The sequence below is a fragment of the Pholcus phalangioides genome, unplaced genomic scaffold (genome assembly GCF_987345545.1).
Source record: "Pholcus phalangioides strain wild (caught in Gottingen) unplaced genomic scaffold, Ppha-v1.0 ptg000015l_1, whole genome shotgun sequence".
Classification (NCBI taxonomy): Eukaryota; Metazoa; Arthropoda; class Arachnida; order Araneae; family Pholcidae; genus Pholcus; species Pholcus phalangioides.
The window spans coordinates 29,939,289-29,966,924 of record NW_028301608.1 but is presented as its reverse complement, the minus strand read 5'-3'; the positions used below and the strand labels follow the sequence as shown (position 1 = coordinate 29,966,924).

The 27,636-nt window shown below is 38.3% G+C and overlaps 2 protein-coding genes across 2 annotated transcripts in view; both read left to right on the top strand.

Annotated features, from left to right (window-relative positions):
* The window catches only part of LOC149075783 (uncharacterized), a 76,421-nt gene that overhangs the window by 14,173 nt on the left and 34,612 nt on the right, over window positions 1-27,636 (top strand). The gene's annotated exons all lie outside the window — the stretch shown is intronic.
* Window positions 1,414-2,280, top strand: LOC149075784 (uncharacterized). The gene has a single exon (XM_089242143.1). It carries the CDS (start codon window positions 1,414-1,416, stop codon window positions 2,278-2,280), a length of 867 nt encoding a protein of 288 aa, XP_089098269.1.

Sequence of the window (27,636 nt, the reverse complement as noted above, 5' to 3'; positions counted from 1 at the left end):
TATACTCGTATATTGAAAGAACACCTGTGCCGACAGCGTCAGTCATAAAGAGATGGGATCATAAGAAAGTTTTCTTTAAGTATCCATGAACAAAAGCGCGTGGGTGTTCAAATGAATGTTTACACGTCGTCATTGAATAATGAATGGCTGACTCATTATTCACATTTGCAGACAAAAACGCGTCGAAGCTGGTTTGCGACTTGAAAAGCTATTTCAGTCGAGAAACGCTGACTTTGATAGATATTATTATACATTGAGACTGATGCCCGTCCGCCCCCGAGGTGATGGAATGAGGTGGAAAGAAAAAAAAGATTCAACTGGAAGCTGAGTAATGCGAATTTCCGACATCGCTGACGTGGTCTTTTTCATTTACAGCCAAAACGTGCTTTTTCGAGTAGTGAGGGATAAAGTTACTTAACATGTGAACTTTTTACCTCCAGTAACACTACACCAAAATGTTGAATCTAAGCTGAATGCAAATATGAACGTTTTGTTTCCTATATTCAAAATTAAAGCAATTTTTAAGTTGTAAATCCTGCGACTTCATTACTTTTGTTCGGACTTCTTCGTTTTCTTCGGAATATATCTATACAAATGATTTCTTTTCTGGAAAGCTTTTGAAGGTGAATATGTCTTTCAGAACCATACACGTTTTTATTTTTATCACCATTGATTTTCCCGAGGACCCCCCCCCCGAGCTATGCCACAGTCAAACCTCGGAGCGTGCATAGATTTTATATTATTTCTTTATACAGTAAAACCCACCAGCAACGGTCAATAATGAGACCAACCCTGATGGGTAGTAAATTCTAACGCAACTGACACGTTTGAAAAGAAATACCATAAATATGTTTGGGTAAATTGAGAAGTTATCCATACTTATAATAAGACAACCATAAGTATTCTTTATGGGCATTGTATATAATATTTTATCATGTATGCATATTGTTTGTAATTGCATTTTTAAGTGGGTTGCTGTATTTTTGAAATATGACATCCATACTAGTTATGGGCATCTTTGTCTCAGCCATCTCGTTGGGCATTTTGCCTGTTGCGACTGCGGCGGCTCACCAAAGACTGTGGCCAACGGTCGCCAAGTGCGGGGACTGCGCGAGAGAATTTTTTGTGACTAGACAGACCTGAAGATAACGCTGATTCAACATGTTATGTTCTCGATGATACAATAAAAGTGGACAGTAACAGTGGTGACTTAGACCGAAGCAACCTTCTGATGACATAAAGATGACGAATCTACTCAGCCGAAGCCCAATGTGTGCAGCACCGCCGATGCCATTAAGATCAGGGTAGGACCTTTTTGTGATCGCTCTATTTTGTTTGGTCAGGATAACAAATGTTCTTATTTTTATTTTCGCAATTATATAACTAGATTCGCATAAAAGTCTGTATCCAAAAATGCCTAACGATAACTCTCCTAACCCTTCGCCACCTGACCCATCACCAGAAAACTTACAAATTTGTCGCGTTGCCTTGAAACTCCCGCCCATATGGCGGCAAAATATAAAGTTATGGTTCATTCAAGTGGAAAGTTGTTTTTCAATATCCGCCATAACTAACGACGCTACCAAATACAATAACGTGATTGCGGTTATAGATCCAGAAACGCTCGCTTCCGTTTCAGATATTTTATTGAACCCACCCGAAACAAACAAGTATGAGACTCTTAAACAACGGATAATCGAAGAATTCTCTGATTCTAACACTTGTCAAGTACGCAAGTTGTTGTCCGAACTACAGTTGGGGGACAAAAAACCTTCACACCTATTAAGGGAAATGAGAGATTTAGCCGGCAAATCTGTAAGCGACGATTTTCTAAAAACTCTATGGTTCCAACGTATGCCGTCAGAAACACAGGCCATCCTATCAGTTAGCTCAGAGAGCTTAGAGACATTAGCGAAAATGGCCGACAAAATAATAGAAGTTAGTAAAGACACATACAACAACAGCATCTATGCCATTCGGAGAGCGGAACGCACAGGGACCCCGCAGCTACATGTCAACAACGTTGAACCCGATAATCCCTCCCCTCTGACAGAAATGAGTGCCATGAGAGCGGAGATAGCTTCTCTTAGCAAAAAACTCGACCGCTTGTCTAGAGAGAGAGAAACAAACTATACTAGACGGAGGTTCAGATCTCCTTATCGTCGTTTCACTCCCTCATCACAAACAACCGGCTATTGCTATTACCATGCTAGATTCGGCAACAACGCCTTCAGATGTCAACAACCGTGCTCTTTTCAAACCAAGGAACAGGGAAACTAAACACGGCCGTCGACTATAATATATCGGCGACGTCAACACCGATGGCCGTGAAAACTTGTCGCCTTTATGTATTTGATAAAAGATCCCATTTGAGATTTTTAATTGATTCAGGATCTGACGTCTCTTGCATTCCACTCACAAAACATTACACAAAAATAGTTCCTGATTCGTTTGAATTGTTTGCTGCCAATAACTCTAAGATACACACTTACGGCACCAAAGTTCTCAATGTTGACTTTGGATTAAGACGTTGTTTTGAGTGGAAGTTTCTCATTACAAGCGTACCAATACCGATCATAGGCGCGGATTTTCTTCTCAACTTTGGACTTTTAATTGATCTCAAACACCGCAGATTAATGGACAGTGTCACGAAACTTTCGCAAATTGGAAAAATTGAATATAACTCTGAAAACTATTCCATTAAGGTAATATCCGAAACTTCGGAATATCACAAAATCTTGGCAGAATTTCCTGAACTGACAAAAGTGTCGCACAAAGTGAAGCCTGTTCAGCATAACACTGTACATTACATCGAAACCACCGGCCCGCCTATACATAGCAAACCCAGGCGATTAAATCCCAAGCTCTATGATGCTGTTAAGGAGGAATTCCAATTTATGATGAATCAAGGAATATGTAGGCCTTCTAAATCGCCCTGGTCATCACCATTACATGTCGTATCAAAAAGTTCAGGCAGTATTCGTCCAGTGGGTGACTACCGCAAACTCAATGCCTGCACGGTCCCAGATAGGTACCCCATTCCTCACATTCAGGACTTTTCAAATGCATTACACGGTAAAAGTTGTTTTTCAAAACTTGACATTGTGCGCGCGTATTTTCACATTCCTGTTCATTCCGACCACATTCCGAAAACAGCTGTTTGCACACCTTTCGGCTTATTTGAATTTCCTTACCTGAATTTTGGCTTGTGTAATGCTGCCCAATCTTTCCAACGATTTATGAATGAGATTCTTGGTGATCTGAAATTTTGTTATGTCTATTTAGATGACATTTTGATTTTCAGTGACAGTGAAATTGAACATAAGGTTCACTTACGCACTGTTTTGCAACGGCTCAATAACTATGGCCTCACAATTAATGTTTCCAAATGTGTCTTCGGTGTTGCGGAGATATCATTCTTAGGCCACTCCATTTCCAAACAAGGCACCAAACCCTTGCCAGAAAAAGTTGAGCCGATTCTCAATTATCCAAGACCAAGAACAATTAAAGAACTACGACGTTTCCTTGGACTACTCAATTTTTTTCGTAGATTTTTACCACACGCAGCACATACACAAACTACACTGAATAATTATTTGAAAGGGTCAAAAAAAAACGACAACAGAGAAATTGCTTGGACTGACATAGCAAATAAGGAATTTCAAAATTCCAAAACACTATTGTCCAACGCAACCCTTTTAGCACATCCGAAACCCGATGCCAAACTCGTACTTCAGGTAGATGCATCCGATTTTGCCATTGGCGGCGCACTGTTTCAGGTGGTTGACAATGAGCTTCAGCCTCTTGCATTTTTTTCTAGGAAATTATCTCCCGCGGAATGCAACTACAGCGCGTACGACCGTGAATTGCTGGCTGCATATGCTTCTATAAAGCAGTTTCGGCATATGTTAGAAGCTAGGGACTTTTCTTTACTCACGGACCATAGACCACTAACATATGCCTTCAAGCAAAAATTAGACAAGGCTTCCCCTCGTCAATGCAGGCAATTAGATTTTATTGCCCAATTCACTACTGACATACACTATATAAAAGGTAGCGAAAACATACCCGCAGATGCACTTTCCCGCATAACATCAATTTCAATGCCCAATCCTATTGACTATAACGAAATTTCAAAAGCACAAGAACGCGACCAAACTTTAACTGATCTTTTACAAAATCCACGAGGATTACAGCTCAAAAAAGTGACTTTGCCAGACTCAAATACTTCACTATTTTGTGATCTCTCCACTGGCACACCTAGACCATACATACCAGAACAGTTTCGTAAGCAGGTTTTCGAGACCATTCATAATATTTCCCATCCAGGAATTAAAGCTACAACTAAATTGATTCGGACTCGCTTCATTTGGTCTTCATTAAATAAAGATTGTAATAACTGGTCCAGACAATGTATACCTTGTCAAAAGTCCAAAATAACACGACACACGAAAACCCCATTAGGTTTATTTCCTGACCAAACTGAGCGATTTGATCACATCCATCTTGATATCATTGGTCCTCTTCCTCCTTCTGGTGGCAATGCCTATTGTCTAACTATGATCGACAGGTTCACACGTTGGCCGGAGGCGGTCCCGATTCCAGACATCAGCGCCGAGACTGTAGCTCGCACATTCTACGCAACATGGATATCTCGCTTTGGGGTGCCATCCAAAATCACAACCGATCAAGGCCGTCAATTCGAGAGCTCCCTCTTCCTAGCACTGGCAAGAGTACTAGGAATTCAACGAATACGGTCTTCACCATATCACCCGCAAGCAAATGGCCTCGTAGAGGAGCTACACAGACCCCTCAAAGCTGCCATCAAAGCCTATAACACAGAACACTGGTGTACTGCTTTGCCCACTATATTACTCGGTTTCCGTAGCGTCTTCAAAGAAGATCTGAAAGCTACCACCGCGGAATTGGTATACGGCACTAGTCTCAGACTTCCCGGAGAAATATTCGATCCCACTCCGAGGGAAACATCATCAAAAGAACTTATTGAGACTATCAAAGAACATTTTACAAAATTACGACCGCGACCAACATCTTGTCATGCACCACAAAGTATTTTCGTCCACCCTCATTTGAAAGACTGCTCACACGTATTCATTCGGCACGATGGAGTGCGAAAGCCGCTTCAAGCTCCATATGACGGACCATTTCAAGTGATTCAACGACGTGAAAAGACATTCGACATCGATGTCCGTGGAAAAAAAAGAACAGTTTCTCTGGACAGACTGAAACCCGCCTTCCTGGCTTCAGACGTGAACGATTCCAGTCCGTCACCAACAAGAATTACCTTACCTACGCCTCCCGTTCCTCAGACAAGAAAAACACGTTCCGGACGAACTGTCCATTTCCCGGACCGTTTCGAACCGTAAGTTCGCTACTGGGGGGGGAGTGTGCGGCGGCTCACCAAAGACTGTGGCCAACGGTCGCCAAGTGCGGGGACTGCGCGAGAGAATTTTTTGTGACTAGACAGACCTGAAGATAACGCTGATTCAACATGTTATGTTCTCGATGATACAATAAAAGTGGACAGTAACACGACCTTGCATTTGTGAAAGAAAATGTGGCCGCTATAGAGAATAATCGTTTATTTCTGAAAAAAAAAAACTAAGATTTGAGATCCATATAACATGTAAAATAACAATCCGTTTTGTAATTGATTACGATAAGTGTATGATTAATTTATATAATATTAATTATTAAAATATATGATTATAATATTATACTATTATAGCTGATTAATCGACAGGGCCACTCGACTCAAAGGGGACCGGAGAAAGGTGTCAAAATGTGTGCTTGCCCCGGCTGACCAAGCATATAGTTGCGGCCTTGTTAATCGATCTACAGTGTATTTTGGCATTCTAAAATTTAGGCTTGCAGTGCTAAGGTAGAATACAACAGAAACGACTCAGCGAAAAACCCCCTGATATGGACCAAGACGATGTATCAGCAACCCCCAAATAGTTCTTTATTCCAAACCACGATCAACTAGACCAGAGGTCTTCAAACTTTCTCCAGTCGCGAGCACTGCCGGTACCCATCATCAAAAGAAGAGCACCCTTACACTGCAAGTTTGGCATACGAATTCATGAAATCAGGATGATTTCAGTCCTTGAATGCAGTTTATACAAGGTGTTTCATTGGAACATTAATCAAGTGCTCTCGAGCACGAAATCGGACACGAGCATAGAGCACTATGGGTGGTCGCGAGTAACGGGTTGAAGATGCCTGAACTAGACCTTACATGCACAACCCATGACGCATGGACCGAATGTGGCCCTCAGAGTCATCTTATGTGGCTCGCGATCTCAAACCTAGTTTTGTAAGAATGAACCAAGCGGCACATTCTCAGATCACTTCGGTGACTCGCAGCACATTTACAGATCACGTTAGAGGAGGTTTTACTGTAATTTCTGCTTTATTTCTGAAATGCGGATAACTTTTTTGAAAAATACTGATAAGGATCTTTCTTAAAATAATATAAATGTTCCTCAGAACTCTTAAACCGGTATTATACAATAAAAGTTTGATAAAACATGAAAATAATAAGTCTATTGGTTACATTTGAGCTAATGCAACAAATAGTCTTATTGGTTAAATTTTTTAAGTTTTATAAAATAACGTTTATGAAACTTTTATATTGTAATCCCGGCTTTAAAGTAATGCGTACGTTCTAGTGAAGTTTTGAAGTTACATGTTTTAACAATGACTTGGGAAAGACCTGTGGGCTAGGAATTGCCCCGAAAATATCCGTGGGCTCTCTCAGAAATTCCAAGGAAAATATACGTGGGTTTAGAACCAACTGAAAAATTATCCCTGCTAAGAACCGCCCGTAAAAAAAATCCTTGGTTTAGGAACCACGTGATATATTCATAGCCTAAGGATTGCTTGGAAAACACCCGGGCGCTGGGAATCACCTAGTAAATAACTGCGGACCAAGAACGTTCTGAAAAACATTCGTGGGCTCTCGGAACTTCCTGCAAGATATCCGTCAGCTATGAAAAACCTGAAATATCCATGGTCTAAGAATGCTAGATATTTCGAATGCGACTGAGAAATATTTGTGTGATGGGAATCACACTTAGAAAATATCCTTGGGCTGAGAATCACCTAGAAAAGATCTACTAAACGACATATGCACCTCGTCGTCCACATTCCTCTGCCGAACGTCTAATGAATTGGTACAAGTTAGAATGTGCGTGTTGTGTACCTGACGTGAAGTTTGTTTCTGTTTAATACTTGTTATGTGTAGTACCGCCATTTGCCACCAGTTTTAATAAGGGGGCCATTCAAGTATAACGTCAGCATCGAGGGGGGGGGGGGTTTCGGATTTGCTGACTTTTGATGACGGGGGGGGGGATTTGAAGGATGCTTACGTCAACAACCACCCCTTTTTGAAGATATGAAATATTCTAAGCTGTTGACGAAATTCTGCTGACATGGGGGGAGGGGGGGGGCCAAAAATGACTGAAAATCTGCTTACGTAATACTTGAATGGCCCCTAACTTAGAGTGAAGTGTAATGATTTAATAATTCTATCGTTATAAGCTTGTTGCTTTCTAGTCGATACTTTTAACGGGAAGATCGGCCAGCATTTGCGCCTCGAACTTGGGAACCACAGAAAACTAACTTCAGCTAGAAAATATCTGTTGGCCAGGAACCTCCTGAAAAATATCCGTGGGCTAAGGTATTGCCTGTAATTCATGGGGTAGGAACGGTTGTCTATAACGGCACTATGGCTGACAAATAGTGGTTTTGGAGTTGAATACATGGCAAATCCAAAATAAACTTATTCACATTCCCCGTGTGCCCCTGAACGCTGTCCGTAAATTAGTTTTTGGAGTTTTAATGACAAAAATCGGAAATTGTATGGTATCTGTGGAAAGTATCTGCACGGAACTCTTTCAACACTGATAGTTTCGGAGGAGCTTGAAAAGGATCTCGCACTTTGTATTCACCAGAAGGGTTGAAGAGAATTGAAGGCCAACAAACATGACAAATTCCACGACGACTTCTAAATAAAGGAGGGCACCCGGAAGAACTTTTTTTTTCCTTGAATTTCTGCAGAGACGGAGGTTCTTGTCGTAAAAGAGCTGTTTTGAATAAAGTTCAAATTGTGTTTGTGTGTCTGCAACTTTGAGCGGAAGAAAACGCTTTCTTGGCGAGAGTCTTTGAGCAGAAAAATACATCATGCTTTCTTTCATTTTCTTCAAAGAGGAAGTGAGAGGAGTTACAAAACATACTTGTACTTCACTGCCATAGACTTAAAAAAAAATGTTGGAAAGCTGCTGATGTAATTATGGATGGTGAATCGTAGAGAAATGTGTGTCTGGAGATTACTCTCCCTGTCATCAGGAACAGCCGTGCTTTTTATATACAAACACTACCTTGAAAATTATTCTCCTCGCTCTCTCTTGAAACCTTTGAAGTACTTCGCAGGATTCGCGCCAACACGCATTTTGTTCCTTCGCATTGAAGATTTCGCTTGTAATAATACCATAAAAATCTTGTCCTTATCTATCGTTAGTACCAAGCAAGTATGGAAGCCAATTTCGCTCTACAAGGGAGAAGGCGATTTAGGTACTTAGATTGGATCTTTTATGGATTCCGACGCGGAGAAACGAAAGAGAAATTTTATTTTGGTTCAGCGATGCCCTTGTCGATGATCAAGAATTCTTTATACGCTTAGTAATTATTTGGATGAGCCAAAAGTTTGGCAATACTTTAGCAATTTACTTTATAGTAGTTCTTTTTTTTTTTTTCGTGTCGAAGTCGTAAATGTGACTCATTTAATTGCTCATTCGCTGGCTCATTTGTTCGCTGACTGTGATTTTAGTCATAAAGACGAAGGCCGATACTAAGAATTTCGTGGTCATTCGTGAAAATAAATTTTCCTTCCTCTACAATATGAATATGCGTAGCAATAGAAGAGAAAGAAACTGAGTAGGGGCTCTGGTCTAAAAGACTGGGCTTATATAATTATTTTTTTAAATTTTGCATAAGTGAATGTACTGGAAAAGTAATGTGTAGAAAACACCTAAAACTCTTAGCTGGGAGGGAAAGTGAAAATCCCTGGCCTCGGAAAGGTGAGAGGATTGTACAGTATATATAAGGTAGGTACAACACATATCTTTGATGTGAAAGCTATAAATTTATATTTATAAAGTGTCTAGCGAGGGATCATTTAACAGTTCAATTCACACAGAGTGAAATGCTGACTTCAATATTATCGTAATCCCGTCATTACACAATTTGTTTTTTGAGCCGTCTTCTAGAAACCCGATATTAAACGAATTGTTTTACGAAATTTTTTTACACCATAAATTTACTTGAAATTAGAGTTACTCTCTAACCCGTAATTCAGATACTTCAGACGAGAATTTTGTTTCCACCAATCATGGACTGATATGTTTTTCCTTTACCTAAATTCTGTTTCAACAACTTCTACTTGACCGATCATTTTCTTTCTTTTTTTTCCTTTCTGAATTATTGGTGTTCATAGCACTTCTGGGAAAGTAGAAACATCGTAGCACCCGAACGTTTCAATTGAATGTGATTATAGTTAGTTTTTAATCAAAAGAAAACTTTTCATTCTTCAATTTCATTTCTAAGATCTGTACAGTTTACCTTATAGGGTTTAGAACTTGCCCAACGCTCTACCATTTCCTGCGGTAATCGAAGTGAATTTCAATACAGACATGAAACGTCAAGTGATGTGGCAAGTGCAAACAGAAACAACGCTTTAAGGTATATGTGAGAAAGGTGTGAAAGCTAGATACTAACACCCGTAATGATGTGTAAAGAATTTTGAATCTGTAAATATACCGTTTATCGGTTTATAATCTTCACAGGAAAAAAAAAATTGGATACGAGCAATTCCTACAAAACAAAATAGTTGAAGAATAAAGAGTTTTTTTCTATGGGATATATTCAGTAATAGTATATAAATTATATGCATATAAATTGTGGTTTAAAATTCATTTGTCACTATATGCATATATATAAGCATATTACTGCTTTAAATATGAAAACTTGGGAAATAAACGTTGATTCATTTCGTAATCCGGAAGATTCCCTAATTCGGAATCACTTAGTTTCTGAGGAGTCCTGATTTGAGAGGTTCTACTATAAAACGAGGGGGGGGGGGGTTTAAAAGTTTAAAAGTCTAGGATAATATCGGTTTGCCAACGGTAACCAAATTCCGTTTTCACCATCCCTAATACCTTCAGCAGGTCTGAAGAATACAGTCGCATAAATGTTAGTCCTGTTATTAATATAATAAAAATATTGGATTCCGATAAACACCGTATTTTCAAATTACGAACGTTTAATTTTCCAGAAAATTTTTGTACGTCTCAAAGAAATTTAAGCGAGACCATATATAAAGTTATCTAAAAGCTTTATCCACTACGACCTTTCAATAGAGATAATTTTCATTTCAATTACAAGGTACTCATAAAAGCTCTCGAATTCAGCTCTGGGGGTGGGGGGGGGGCATGCTTCCATTTCACGGGAATGAACTCGTGTAACTAACTACTGCTGTACCACCTCGTTTGGCCAAGTACTTATCAACCTGAGCAGAGGAGGTAATGGCGAGTATCTCGAGAGATCCGTTTACAACTTCACGTTCAGTGGAGAGAAATACGTGGTGTAATTAATGTACGTACGTATTATGATTGAGGCGGTTGAGTTGCTGCTGCTGATACTTGAGTTTCAGTTGAGGTGAAGGCGTAATTCAACACCGCTGATACATCAGGTTGATGATGCTGATGCCGGGGGAACAAGAAACAAGGCTTTCCTGCTTCTCTTTTTTTCCTCTAGTTTATTCTCACTTTAATTCTGTCGGATCTACTTTTTATTTTCTGGTAGCCTGCCAAAGGAACGGTATCAATCACACTTAACCTTCCAGCTCACTCACACGCCCACAAACCTTCACTTTTTGAAACCACGAGGGATAGACAGAAAAACGGAAGTCACGTGGCACCTCTTTTGGGAAATGAAAATCCATCAGGTGTAAATATGGAACCCCCCCTTATCAACTTTTGTTTTTCTTTGAAAAAATAAATAAAAATAAATAGAATCGAGAAACTTTTATTTTTTGTGGGTACTCGTTCGGATGAATGGATCTCTTGAGTCCAGGGCAAGATTCTAAGAGACATTGGGAACAGAAGGTGGCCAAATAAGCATTCCGATCGCATTCTGGAAGCAGGCCAGAAATCCTACACTGAAAAACAGCCTCGAATAATAATAACAAAAAAGTCGTCCGTAAGCGATTTGATCCGCTTTTTTCGAGTGGATTTATTTTTGATCTTCCTCCCCGATCACTTAGGCTTGAACTTGGCCTTCATTAGCATGTCTGTGGTATGCCGCGGCCCACAAATAACTACTTATTGTCATTTCTTCGAAAGTTACATTTTCTTCCGGCCTTAAAAAAATGTCCATAAATTATTATGTAGAAAATTTAAATGATGGGATTTATATTGGCTTTCAATTAAATGCGTTTTCATCGAAATAATTCATTAAGTTCACTTCAAATTTGTGGGACTATGTTGCCCGAAAAAGTACCTAGCTACACAGGAGACTTTGAATCTTTACTATGTTAAGGTAAATGTATGATAAATCAGTTATTACGCATCATAACCGACTATTATGCATAATCGCCAATCGTCTCTGCAAAAAGTTTGATAAGTTAATCAATCGCTTTTATCGGCCATTATGTATAATAATACCAAAGTGTCATTGCTAAATTTGATGAAAGCTAAAAAAATTATACATAATGATAATTTGATAAAATAATGCGTAATATCAGGGTACGGTCGTGAAATTTCTTACATAAGAGTTCGTTATATCGAGGTCCGATTTCATAATTCGTCAAATAAGGTAAAAAAACTGCTTCTATGTTCAAAAAGTTACGGAACTTATTTTTTTACGGAAGAACGGCTACAGATACTACATCTTTACTTGGTGTTCCCTTCGAAGTAACTACCCTGTGCACAATTATTAATTTTTGCCATTGTTCATACAAAGATGTAAATGCGGATTGCAAGCCTTTTGCCACATCCTCGTTCGTACTTCGTTACTGCTCCATACACTTTTTCGGAACCTGAAAATCGTTGCCCCTTAAACTCTTTATCAGAGGAAAAAAGGGAAAAGTCACGGGGGTGGGTACGTTCAGAGAAATAGCTGATTTGTGAAAGTGTCGGAATGTCATGTTTTTACTGGTGTTCTGACACCAGGACGGACTGGTCATAGCCCACGACTGGTGCATTATCGTGATGGAACACCCACGACTTGGCCTTCCAAAGATCTGGTCGATTGCGTCTCATCGAATCATACAGACGTTTAAGGACTCGCAGGTTTTTCCTGGAGTCAGATTATCTGTGAAATCATCACATTCTCTCTGATACTTCTATTTACAACCAGCTTATTCTCGTGACCCTGCTCCTTTTCTTTTTTCTAAGACAAATAATTTGTTTATGGGGCAACGATTCTCAGGTTCCGAAAAAGTGTAGGGAGTAGCGACGAAGGTACTCGAGGATGTGGAAAAAGGAGGTTTCCAATCCGCTTTACACATTTTTGTATGAAAAATTACAAAGATGCATAATTATGCACGGGGTAGTTACTTCGAAGGAAGCACCGAACAAATAGGTTCTATCTGTACTCATTCTTATGTTGCTCATTCCGGTACTTGTGGAACGTAGTAGTGAATTGATCGTGCGTATGCAATCAGAATACAAAAAACGTAAAAACTCGTTAAATAAAAAAAAATGTTAAATGATAGTTCATTATGTCAAAGTCAAATTTCAGAACTCATCAAGTAGGATGAGTTCATTATAACAACCTGTTTCGGGGACGTTCGGAAAAATTCGTTAAATCAGAGCTCATTATATCTGGGTCAGACTACGGCTCAAGAGTACAATCATCTAAATATATCTTATCACTGCAATGGTACCGATTTATCATTGTCCAATACGAAATGGTGATTATGCATAACAACCGGCAGATGTGATGAATTTAGTAAAGATTTATCATGTTTACTAACGAATAACGTATTACTCATAATCACAGGTAAAAAGTATAATTTTTTTTCAATATATAAAATTCACCAACCACGCTTAAGTTCATTTGCATAATCGCCGATAAAAGTGATAAATTTGAGGAAATTTATCAAACATGCAAAATTAGTCGGTGGTTATGCATAATAATTGGATTTATATCACATTTACCGTAACCATTTGGTTATTTTTAATGCTTAAGTTTAGAGTCTTCTCTTTAGTCTTTCAAAATGTGGCAAGCTTTAAATATAACGTTCTTTTAAGTGTTGATGGATGGGAGCGAAAAGATAAATTTAGCTTCAAACTATCCACAAACATTCTCCACGTGAGAACATGACTGAGTGGGAGTCACGCGAATGTTTCTAAACACTAGGTTGTTTTTTGACTTGGTACCGATGATGGAGAATGGTCAATGTTTCAAAACGTATCAGGAAAGCTGATAAATTAACAAACGTTTCAGCAGAAGGGGAGGGGGGGGGGGGTTCCGAATGTTTTGGTGTATGCTCCAAATTGTCAAAATCTTTCACGTTGCTGTTATGTTTCCAAAATTTGTATGCTACTCAATTGAGATTCAAAATTGTGCATACTGTTCTTTAAGCTCCTAAAATCTATTTACTGCTTTCCTCGGCTTCCAAAAACCGCAATTCGGCCGATTCATGCTCAAAGGCTGAGGTCTTCACTTTTTCCGAAGTTTCTGGCCAAATTAAGAATTTCAGTCAAGCCCGTTCACGCACGCGCCGCCAACTCACACAGCAGTATTTATAAATGCAAGATTCATAAGCACATTTGCCGCTATCAGGCCTAGAATTAAACAGAATTTCACATTACTGAAGGCTTTTATTTATTCAGTAATTGTTTCTTTCGCCAAATATGTATTTTTATAGATTCTGAAACTCATTTTCTTTTCTTCAGTAGTTATGAATTTTCGTTAATTCTGAAATCACTTTTTTCATCAATTCAAAAACAATCATGTCTTTCATTCTGGAATCAACTCAATCTGGAATAATTTCTCTCACTAATTCTAGAATTTTTTTTAAAGTTATGAAATTCTCTCAGTGCTTACGAAATTGTTATTGAAAGTAACTATGAAATTATTGCTTTCATTTTTTTTAATATTATTCAAATTATATCTTTCCTTATTCTGAAATTTCTTTGAGATTGTTGCATGATCAATTTATAAGTATGAATTTTCATAAATTCTGAAATACATTTCTTTCAGTAAATATGGATTTCTTATGCTCAAATATTTTTTTTAATTTACCCCTCAAGTGCACTGATTGGGTCCGTGAGACCCATGCATTTCTTTCATTTAACCGACAGGTGGTAGGAACCAATTTCTTGCGTTTCTGAAATTTATTACATTAATTTTATATTTTTAATGTAGATAAAATATGATCATTAATCAAAATCAAATTATTATAAATAAAAGCTGTATAAATATTTTATTAAAAATATGTTTAAAGATGAGTCCCAACCCATGCACTCACACTGAAGATTTTCCCATCCATGTGCACTGAAAGATTAAGAAGGATTAAATAAGAACTAAAAAAAATATATATTCTTTAAAAATTATTTCTTTCACAAATTTTGGAATTATTTCTGAATTATTTTTAAAAGTAATTGAAATCACTTTCATTTATTTTTCCCCCAATTATTATCCAAATTATTTCTTTCACTTAATCTAAAAGTTTTTTGAAAATATTTGTTTCATTAAATTTTTTTCCAGCATTTCTCTAAAAAAAAATAGTCTTACTGGTTTCCCCTCACAGTTTGACAACACTTTAGCATTAAGGTATTTATTTAGATGCTAATTAATAGCTTTTGGAAGAAAAAAGAACGACAGCTGGAAGTGTCACCTTCCCTCTTTTCTTGAAAATAATTACTATTATTCAATTTGAACTTGTCACCGAGACACTAATAGATTTCTTTGAAACAGCGTTCCTTGTGGAAATACCAAGAAAAATCTCTTTATTGAATAAAAAGACGTTGAACATTTTTTTTTCAATAGAAACTCATCTCATTGTAATTAAGGTCGCGTGAGAGAGAGTGGGTTTTTTGTTGTCCTTTATTTTTCTTAGCTCTGTCAAAACCAGAGACCTTTAAATACTTTTACTTTTCCACCACCGGAAAACGGCTGTATTTAGGTAATTTTGTTTTGGGGCACATTTTGGGGTCGAAATAAGAAAAAAAAAAAGAGTGGTTGCCCGCAAATTGACAAAACGTCGAAGAAACAAAACGTTAGAAGGAAAAAAAAACCTTAATTTACGTGTGGTGGAGGCGGCTAATGTCCGTTTGTCTGCGCAATTACACCCAAGTGCAATGACCCAAGCAACTAGAAACAAAAAAAAAAACAACTAACTGCAGTTGCAATTCCATTCGACAGGTTCTTTCTTAAGACGGAATCTTATTATAAATGAATAAAGAAGGGAATTTACTAGATTATGGTTCGGTTGAGATTTATCGGGTTTTTTTTTTCTTCTTTTGTGTGTTCCTCCTCTTTTCAAGAGTTACATGAAGATCAAGAAGTTTAAAGTGAGATAATTATTTTGATAAATGCTCTTATAAATCACGTATGTGTGTGCATGTGGTCTCGTATTCATTTTATACAGGGTGGACGAAAAGTCCTGGACACGTTTTTAAATGAAAAACGATGAAAAATCAACTAATTAAGAGGTGTGTTTTGCACTGAAACACTAACCATGGCATGGAGAAGTGATGGGCAAGCTACTGTCCGTGGGCCAGATGCGGCCTGCTTAAAGATTCTATCCGGCCCGCCGCAGATTCCAAAATAATAGTATAGAGAAAAATTTTCAGTGTTTTAAGAAACTAATTGAGGGATGATCAATTTTTTGCATATGGAAAATATAGTTGTAGAATTTAAATAGAAATTGGTTTAAAAACATTTGCACGTGCAAAAAAAAAAAAAAGAAAAAAAAAATGGAATACGTGGGCAATAAATATGCATGAAGTTGTTAAAATGAACTTATTGCATTTATTTTTCGTAGTTGTGAAGGATAATCCATTGTCTCATTTGAAATGAAACCGTGGCAGTCTTCAAAGTACACAACATATTCCGCCACTTCATTTCTAAGCATAAAAATTCCAATTACCGTATTCCCCGTTATTAACTGGCATGCCGGGAAACATCGAGAGACTAAAATGCCGGGTGCACTCGTATTTTTTTTCATGCCGGGTAATTCGAGTCAGATTCTGGGAAATTCTTAAATATCTTTGTTTTGAAAATCAATACATTGAATTGGCTGAATGTATATTATGGTCCTTATTAAATCTCGCTTTTCAGGCTTGCCGGGAACGGACCAGATCCCAAAATTGAAAAAACTGATGTCCGTGGAGTTTTACGGCCTGCCGGCTAATTTGGGAATACCATGTAAATCAAATCAATGTCCGAATTTTTTCGGCCCAACAAAATGTAATGTTTTTTGGCCCGCTTCTAAAAAAGTTTGCCTATCACTGCCCAAGAGTTTTTTTGTTTGATAAACTAAAAAAAAATTCAAATTTCACTCGCAGGTAGCTCTGTAAAACGAAAAAATCGGCATGCACACAAAATTCGACACAAACAACTGCATAGTTAATGTTTATAAGAGCGCTCTTTAGCTCGGGCTATATGTAAACCAGTGAAAGGGTGCTCATGTTGAAATGTGGTGGTTTTTATGCAACAGAAATTGCCGTAAACATAAAATGCAACACAAACAGTGTATAATTTATGTGTTATGCCACATTTTTGGTTTTTCCAGTGACACCTGTGAGTGAAATTTAATATTGTGCCTTAAAATATGAGGTTTAGCTGCCCGGGCCAAGACTGCTTATACTTAATCATATAATGTACAGTCAAACCTCGTTAATGAGTCACTCTTGGAAGAGCAAAAATATGACTTAGTAAGCGGAGTGACTCGTTAAACGGAGTAAGCCATAGCTGTGCCAATTCCTGCCTGAGGACAATTGGGACTTCCAAAAAAGTGACCCGGAAAGCGGAGTGACGTGTTCACCGGGGGACACACTGGGTTTGACTGTACTTAAGGAGTAATTCCTTTGGGGAATTTCTAACGGGCTGATACATGCCGCAATACGTTGTGTGTGTGTGTGTATATGCATTGCCTTAATGTAGCAGTTCTCAACTGGTGCTCCTCGGAGCCCCAAGGGCTCCGTGTGCACCTGCCAGGGGCTCCGCGGTGACTCGAGGAAAATAAAATGAATCAGTAGATTTGATAGATAAGTAAATAAGAGAGGCCTACGAAGTTCTACCATAAAAATTATGTACAAAAACGGGCTTCTCGTGTCAAACACGGCTCCGCCATAGAAAATATATACTGGAAAGGGCTCCGCGAGTCAAAGAAGGTTGAGAACCGCTGCCTTAATGCATTTATGTTGTTAGGGTTGTTGGTGGTTCTGTATTATCCTGGTGCTGCCATCCGCATTTCATATTTTGAAATTAAAATGACAAATGCCTGAATTTTTGGACAAGACATACTATAGTGGAACCTCCAATATAGGACACCTACCGTCAACAGATATTTTTTGAATTACGTCGACGGGCCTCAATGTATTTTACCATCTATTAACGAACACTCTTCAGATAACATCTACGGTCCTCACGGTGTCCGTAACGGTGTAACTCTTTTCTTTTTAAATGCTAAAAGAGGTAAAATGGCTCAGTCGCCGGTCCTCATGGGAGAAATTTCTAGATTTGGAGGGGAAATTCAGCTGTTTTGAGTCTATAGAAGGTTTTGCTAGTATTTGGATATCATTTAAGCCTCGTGTCAGTTTGAAAAGATGCAAATAAGTTCTAAGACTTGCTTCAACTCGGAAATTTGCAAGAAATAGCAGAAAACGGGTACAATGATCTCAAGGGATGTGTATTTCAAGGAAGGTGTGAAGTTTCTTTAAAAAGTAAATAAGGAATTCGTTGTCGCACATTTTCAGCTTTCATACAGTTTTACGAATTATTTTCGTTTCAAGCAGTTGAAATGCAAAGAACCCGAATTATTGATGGTATGAAGTGAACTGGTACGATGCGAAGCATGTTCATAAAATACTGAAGAGGATCAAAAATTCCGATAACATTTTCTTTTGCTATCACTTGACGATGGAATTTCTAATAAGCAAAAGCCTAAGATCGCGATCATGTTGGCTCATGAAAACGCGATCGACGAAAGATATGTTGGCTGTTAACAGTCGTCGCACTCATGCCGAATGATCAAAGAGATAGATGCGTTTTCGGCACATTTACCTCCCTGTCATCTGTCGCAACTGCTGCTGAAGCTCGTTATTTTCCCAAGTCATGGAAAGGAAGAAGTGACAGTTGACATCACATAGTAATAACATTGCATATCCTGGCGAGCATGATGCAGCGACGTGTTCTCGAGGGGATCTGATGGAAACGGGGTTATGATGAGATTTGTTGAAGAACTGTCATCAGGAGAAACCGAATGTAATTCTGTCGTGGCGTGATTTGTGATTGCGAATGTGATTAATCAGAATTGTCCATTTAATATCAACAAAAAATGGATCGATGATTATTACAAATTTTCAGGGGATAGATATTTCTTTTTGATATGTTAGTTCCTCCTTATTCGTAGGGAAGAAATAAAAATTCGAAATTCTTCGTGTGTTTCAGGGTTAGGGAAGTAGAATCCGTTTACACTAGAGCTGCCTTCGAGGCATTATTATAAAAATGTCACGATTTCTTCACAAAAATTTTCGGTAATGTATATTTATGAACAATTTGTGTCGAGTTTTTGAAGCTTATGTTCCGAATTCAGCTCCAAGGGAAAGAAACTACGTCTAGAGGAGACACAACTTAACCCTCCAAGTGTCTAAGCCATACTTGTTTTACCCATGGCCTGCGATGATAAACCTAAATTGGCAAAAAATGAACCAAGTGGCATATTTCTAGACCACCTACGGCAGGGGTTCCTTAACCTATGGGTCGCAACCCAAACTTCGGTCGCAGGGGATAGTGCACAAATCCGGGTTGCACAAATTCGGTTACAATCTATTTGTCGCACCACTGGTTTCAAGGGCGAATAAAGGATCTCGACAGCCTGTGCTGCGATCCAGGTATTTTTTAAGGTCCCTCTTGAGCCATGATTTTATACACAGTATTTTTGGGGAGACGTTTGCATTCCCAAAATGATATAAAGGTATAAAACAGAATGCACAGGCATGCTGAAAAATATTTGTATGGAAATATATGAACATCTTAAAAAAAAAATATTAATGAAAATTCAGATATGATGAGAATTTGAATATTGAACAGCATAATTCTAGAATTAATGAAAAATTACTCCAGAATTTATGAAAAATTTAATATTTTTCGCAAAAATGAATCCAGAATTTATGAGAAAAAAGTTGAAGAATTAGTGAAAACGTTCAATAACTTTGTTTCTCTCCCCCTCCCCCCGTTTGATTTGTAGCACTGAGTTCAGGCCCGTTGGCCAACTTATACGCCTTGTATAGGTTTCAATAATTTCAAAATTAAAAATTTCGTCAATTAAAAATATTTAATAGGAAACTTTTTAACTTAAAATAAACCAATGGGCTACGAAGTTGATCGTGTTGGTGATTTTGGGTCGTGGCTGAAATAAGTTAAGAACTCCGGACTTAAACAGCAGTGAAGTTCTACATCACCTGAGTAACATGTGACATATTCCCAGCTGACTCAAATAGTCCACGACACGTTCATGAATTATTTAAACAGCCCGCGGCACATTTACAGATCACTTAATTAAGTGACCTATGATACGTTTTCAAATCACTGAAGTGTTCCGCTCTCTCCTAAATGTTGAACACCTTTGCTTTAAGTGTCTCGCTTCCTTAAAAGCGTCTCAATTTAGCCCAGATATTTTGTAAAGTTGATTTCCCAATGGAACATTTTTCCCTATAGAGTACTCCCCCCTAGTTTGCACCTGCTGAAAATCGGAAGAAAGCATACTTAATTAAAAAAAAGTTATAAGTATTTTTTTAAAAATTGATTTAGTGATTTATATTATACCGTGGAAAAGGTTGAATTTGTGTGATCCTCCGATTCGTATTGGTTGCAACTTTTGTTTGAAGGAATTTTCTAGTGAAATGCCCCTCTTGCAGCTATTCAACTATTACTTAATCCTTGAAGTTTGGCTATGAAGTGAATTCCAGAAGTTTGTTGTAATAGATATAGCTTGAAATGATAATGAATGAATCCCATCCACAAAGAGTTAAGAATCCCTTTAGCGATACGTGAAGCCGCAGGCGTTCACATAAAGAAAACATTGTGGAGAAGAGAGAGCACAGGTTACAGTAGTCCCGTACACACAAGTTTATTAACACAGGTTCCCAACCTGTTTATGCCATGCCCTACCAAATCATATCTGAAATCCTGATGACCCCCCTCCGTCTTGATTTTTTTTGTTACGTTTGTGGTTACGGCGATTTCTAGTATATGATATCCCTCTGTTTTCCCCACCTTTCAGCCGTTTTAGCATTAACTAGCAAATTTGTTTCAAATTAAATTACTTGGCACCAATTTACTTCCCGTTCTTAGGATCGGAATTTTTCTTTATAAAGTAAGGTTAAAATAAGTATGAAAGTATAATTTTTAATCTGAACCTGTATAACAATAATATAAATTGCAACAATTGGATAATTTTCATTCAGTTAAAATTAAATTGTCAAGTCTGCCTGGGGAAAAAAAAAGTTATAAGTATTTTTTTTAAATTGATTTAGGGATTTATATTATACCGTGGAAAAGGTCGAATTTGTGTGATCCTCCGATTCGTATTGGTTGCAACTTTATCTGGGACCATAGGTTGAGAAACGCTGGTCTAGAGGAATCAGCCAGGAAAATGTTTAACGATGTTATAACTAAATATGAATTGATGAATCCGTACAAATTCACAATTACTCAACTTTATATGGAATACGTACATCGAAGAATATTAACCGGTCGATGCTTTATCTCATACTGTCTCAAAAAAACTGTCAAAACACTCGTATTTTACACCTTTTTATGTAAAAAAAATTCTCCACTCCTCTGAAGTTTCAGTCAACGTGTTGTCGATAAACAAATAACTGTAATGCACTTGATTTTATTGCTTAAACGTATGAAGCCGCTTTTTTTTTTTCGGGAAAACGCCTTTTCACACGAACGACGCGCAATCTCAGAGTTTCCGCGGTGGCTATAAAAGACTCAAGGAAAAGACTTGAAACTTCTTATCCAAGAGATTTCACTCTGAAAGGGTGAAACTTCGTGGGGTCTCGAGACTTATTTTCGAAACACGTAAAAGTTGTCGATCGTAAAGTTTTCCGGAATTGCAATCTGTTTTCCTCTCGCAGAAACACAGGAGAGAGGAGAAGGAGGAGGAAATATATAAATCTCTAGAGCAAGAAAAATGCCTTTTTCTATTTTTTCTAATTTTCTTGTCTCTCTCGAATCCAAAACCCCCCCCCCCCCAAAAAAAAAAAACCCAGTAAAAAAGGAAACTAGTTTAGAAACACCTTGTTACTATCGAAGCTGCGAGTTTTCCCGAGTGGCATCCATCTTTTGATCCCAAGTATTTTTCTTTCCTTGTCTGGAGATGCACAGAGTTGGCTTTTTTTTTTTTTAATACTATTATTTTTTATTTTAAGTCTTCCGAAAGACAAACGATTCCATTGAAGTATTTTGTAACTCGTGAAAATTATTGTCGTCCCGTGACTTTGCCGCGAGAAATGGACTGATGCCATCCTTTTTGTCCCCGCTTCACTTTGTCATAGTTTCCGTGGGGGACCTGTGAGCGACGATTATTCACAACGACCATGCCATGATCTTCCTTTATCATTAATGTTTATGTGAGAATCGTGAAATTTATGTCTGATTGCGTCACAGTTTAACTCCACCCGTCACCTCAGACATCTCTGCTTCCAAACCTACATCCTTCCTCTACTCCCATATGCCTGTGAAATCGGGGACCCCCTATACTCTCTCCAATATAGACAAATTAGAATCTATTCAAAATAAATCCCCGCCCGCTTCATTCTTAACTGTTGGCCATCCTCTGCCTCCGTCACTGAGCTCAAGCGCCAACTCAATATGCGACCACTTTTTACCCGTAGGTATATCTTTCGGTTATCCTTCCTTTTGAAACCCATCTTTGCATCGACAGATTGTTTCAAATTTAGTTTCTGTCCTCGAACAATAACCGACTGGAACAACCTCCTCCCCAAACATTATTGATTGTGAAACAATTTCCGATTTTCTTTGTGACATCAATCATCTCTGTCTAACTTCATCACCGCATTCCCTTTTATAGGCCTCGGCCAACCAATATTGAATAAATAAATAAATAAATCCCCCCAATGTTACCACAGTGGTGGTCGGCTAAAGTTTGTTTTCGGTGGTTAGCGACTTCGAGGCAATATCCCCGTTGAAAGTCTTGTCACAGAGAGAAACAGGTGATACAATTATTCAATCATTACACTTTACTGATAGTTGGAAAAAAATTGATGGCAGGATGGCAGCACTACACATTTTTTTTAATGTTTGAGTCTGGTCCATGCCGGGAAAAGCAAGGTTCAATAAGCATGATGCATTCAGAAGACGATATCAATCTATATTAAATACTGAATAAATATGCAAACCTCTGTGGTGGTCGAGTGGTCATAGTGGAGGACTCTCATCGTGAGGTCCTGGGTTCGAATCACACTGTCGCCACTGCGGTAGTCGGCTGAAGTTGGTTTTGTGTGGTTTCCATCTTCGATGCGCGCAAATGCGAGATGCTTTCTGTGGCGGGACTTTTTAACGGGGAGATCAACAGGCCTACAAACGGTACAAATATTCAATCATTACACTTCACTTCTGAAACATAGATGGCAACACTGGAAATCGGACGCAACACTAGATACGTACTCAGACTTATGTACACATTCTTACACTTCCTTTGTAAATCATGTTTGAGTCTATGAAAACATGCTATATTGTCAAACATATCTATTGTCTTCCGGTGAGGGGATCGGAGGCAACATTTCCGGATCCCCTCACCGGAAAATTTATTCCTCGGTATCCAGATATAGAAATTCAAAAGATCATAGGAGTCTCCGTATCTTGGTGACAGGTGGAGGGTAAAGCGAAATATAGCCGATCGCTGCAAATTTGAGGAATGAGTGGACCAGGAAATTAGACTAGAATATGGGAGAAGGGTAGCAAAACTTGTGTATCCCCCAGGTGGCAAAACTTTTAGTACACCTCTGTTTGATAGGTCCACAGACCTCCCTCGTGGCAGCAAAATAAAGACCACGGACCCCTTTGCTAAAATTATATTTGACAAATAGCAATGTATAAAAATACAATGCCGCTTTTTTTTCTCATTTAATCTCACGGCCCCCGAAATCTCTCCAATGACCCCTTGGAAGTTCTCGACCCCTGGTCAAGAACCCTTAGATCTATACTAATGGTTCTTAATATATGTATTGTGTTGGGTGTATTCCATGGTAAGCTATTTATTTTCCTCTTGCTAATTTTTCTTGATACGAGGGAGATTTGCTATCAAATCCCGTTCCATAATGAAAAAATTCAAGCTTGAGAATCAGTTTAATATATAGCTTATGGTATTATGGTCAAATATTTGAGAGCTAAGATGGAATCTTAGTTTCTAGTGTCATCAATGATTGACGAGACATTCCAGTAATTTTGCCCGTCAAACTTTTTCCCCATAAAATGTCCCGTTTTTCCCCTTATTTTCAACGAGGCTTATTGAAATTTTTGAAATAAAGAATTAACATTATTTTCATGTTAAAAATTATGTTATGGTAATTATGACTATCATAATTATAGTCATATAAAAATATTTATCTCGCATATACGTCAAACATCTTTTTTTTTGATGAATTACATGTTTATCCATTGCTACTAGCGGTTGCCACGTATTTCCCGTCATTGGCGATTTTCCAGGAATTTTAGCAATGATTGGGGCAATTTTATTTGCTTTTGACAATTTTTTGGCTGTAATTGGCAACTTTATTTGCCTTTCAAAATGTTTTTGGATGTAATTGGAAATCTCCCGTATGAATCTCTTTTTCCAGAATTTTCATGAAGGAAATATGGTCATGGAAGGTATTGTGAGTGTATTGATACTTTCCTGCTGCAATACATTTCGCGGTCCGGATGGAACCCCTTGGCGGGCCAGAGGTTGTGCCCCCCTGGTGCAAACTATTTATGAGCTATTTTTTTTGTGCAAGTCAAAAGTTTTCGTTGTTGCAATCAATCCTGACTGATCCGATGTAACGATTACTCACGGCAATTCTTTCCTAATAAGCGATACAGATGTTATAACGTGAAATCGAGCTTGCTCAATAGATGCGACAGACCGGCGGGTGTCTATCACGGATCGGGTTTCGACAATTCGTACAGGTGGTTGACGGATCGCAATAGTCTTCCTACGCAGTCGTCGAGAAAGGATGACGTGTGTCTGCTAGGATTAAATGTATCGTCATGAGGGATTAGCGTGAAATTATAGCCAGGCCGGAAAATCTCTTCAAGCGAAATCCGTCTTCGTTGCGGACAGAATATCCTCGTCCTCGGGTGTTTCCGGTCATGTCGTCGGTTCAACATTAATTTCAGGAAGAAGAGGAAGTCTGTCTATTAACCAAGCAGCTGAGAGCGACGTACCCGGGGAACCCATTTCCTCGAGATGATTCATAAATGTCCAACGCCTCTCACTTTCACGCGAATGAAAGAGTTGAGATTGATAGCCCAGCAGCACACCACCACCAACATGCTCTCTCTCTCTCCCCCTGTCAGTTCGAATTTTTCCTAGATTTCATATATTCGTAGTTGAAAGATAAAATAGTATGCTGTGAAAGATTTTGGGTGGGTTTTTTTTTTCTCTTTGCTGTCCTTCATAGTATAGTATGAATGTGATGTGAGATTTCATGAAAATATCACGGGAAAAAAGAAAGTTTTGTCATAGGAAAATCGAAATCCTTCCTACTATCGGAATTTGGATTCTCAATCTCTTTGATATTTTGATCTTCAGAGAAGCAAATAGATATACCAAGGAGTATAAGAGACCGAGACTTGATTGACAGGGGCTTCCGAGATGGGTCGAACAAATCCACTTATAGCCAGGGATTCTTGCGCTACTACTAAACCGGACGTACACACTCGTATAACGTATAACTCGACGTAACGTGAAGTCTGTTTCTGTTTAATGCTTGTTAATTGCTGTCATCGGTTTTCGGAATTCGGAAGCAGACAAATTGTCTGGTGGTTTTTTTGCTTGTGTCATGCGTGGAATTTTTTAAATTTTGTAGGCCTAATTACTCTCTATGGAGAAACTTGGGTCAAAGGTAAAGTCTTTAAAGAAGGGTCATCCGAATTCATTTACAGCCAGGGATTCTACTGCAATGGATCATGACCCAAATTTGATTCGCAGGGGATTCAGAGAGAAGTTGCACGAATCAATTTACGGTCCTGTTGTAAATGCCCTTATTGCGTCATTGGTTTCACTAATTTCTAAAACTAGCTTCGCTACCCATGGGACACTTGAGAAGGTCAAGAATCCCTGAGCTATATGTTACGGAGATTGGAGAATTAAAACAAATTCTAAACACTGCTCAGCTGACGGTAATGGATTGTCTAGACCAACGCAAACGTGACTGGTGAGAATGGCAGCTTAAATGCGTGGGACTCGAGTTCTGTAAGAGAAACGGTTTCTTGGAAAATCAAATTTTTCATGTATAATAAGTGCGTTCACGTAGTGCTTCAAAGAATTAGGACTTTTAAAATGTAGTCGAAATACAATAGACACGTCACTTATTAGAATCACGGATAATGTTATCTTTTGGGTATTGTTATCATTTTTGTCAAGTGCGGAACGGACCAATATCATAACATGGAAAAGAATTCGTTTTTGGTTATCGGTACATGTTATAAATTTTTTTTCTCGCCGAAAGCTTTTTATTTTCGAATATTATAGAGCTAAAGTTGAACCAGACTTTTTAATTTTCCTCAAAAGTTACCGTTATCAACCTGCAAGACTGCGGAAAAAGTCAGAAGTCTCCCTTGTTGACAAAGATTTCCGTACTCTGTTCACACCGTAATAGCCGCTATGATCTGTATGTGTAGCGCTGCTTTTGCAATGACTTAAAAAGTGAAGGAATGTGGGTGTGGGAAGGTGTGTAAAACAAGTCACTTTTTTTTTCAGTATATGGTCAGTTTATTTCATCTGACTACATGCACAGAGTTCCTCGGCCGGAATACTTTCATAAACGTATCTATGGAATGTACCGTACATTATAAAAAGTATCGTAATTCGTGATACACGTTAGAAAGATCCATTGTGACTCCTCACAATTTCGGAATAGAAAAAAGGATTCTAGCTTGAAGAGAAGGGGAAAAATCCCGTTTTAGAACAAAAAAAAAAAAAAAAAAAAAATTTGAAACTTTATGAGGGAAAGAAAAATGGAGTTGTCTCGTTTCCATACACCCTGTTGAACCAACCGGGACGTATGATCATAATACGTACAACCGGGATTTTTCCGGAAATAGTTATCAATCGGTTATTGGCATCACAAAACCCCGAGTCCCGATGTGATCACATTGAGTTGCGTGCACTGTATTACAGAATGCTTTTCCATGTTCGTTGAAGCCTATTTCATACGTTATCGTTGCCAGCAAAGGGATAAAAATGATTGCAGATTCACTATTGCGAGAAGAATGGAGGAGCCGAAGATAAATCATTCTGAGCTATTCCTGCGACAGCATAACCTTTAACGTCCCTTTCATTCATTAACACTATCAAAAAGCGGGATTTATGTTTGAAGAGGTGCTAAATTTATAAAATAAAAAGGATGGGTTTGTGTGAAAACATTGGGTCGTTGACTTCGTGGCTCCTAAACACTCGTAAGAAGATTCGTATCTGAACGAACTTTCTTGATACAAAGTGTTGCAGAGACAATGAGCTCGTATGTCTTCCCCCTTGGGAGCTTCAACAGCTGGTGCTAATTAATTTGGTGCATCTGATGCATGCTTAATCTCGGCATCAGCATCGTCTTTCCAGAAATTTGCGCGATCTTAAGTCTTTTGTTGACAACACCGCTTAGATGAGAGGATCCGAGATATTTCAAAACCGCAGGAAAGAGTCGCCTCGAGACGCCATTGTTATCTTTACGAAGATCTGAATCGTACGTGAAAAGAAGTATCACTCCAGGAACGTATGTCTGAAGCCATGAATTACGTGTGAGATGCATCTATCAAAGCTAATTTCGCTAACATGGAATTGAATAAGAATAGTGAATTCGGAAAGGATTTGTCAAATCTTGTACAAACAAAAACGAAGACTCTTGATTTCGCTTTTTCAAGTTGAGTGACTTCAACTGTGAAAATAAACGCGTATGGTCGTTTCAGTCAAAGCCTCCCTTAGGGGTGTGCGACTGGTGCGGTCGCACTGGGGCCCGTGTTTTTGGAGGCACTGCAGTTACGGCAATGGTAATTTCTTTCGTAAATTCTGAATTTTTATCAGTTCTTCAATTCAGAAATTTCATCAATTCTTCAATTCAGAAATTTCATCAATTCTTCAATTCAGAAATTTCA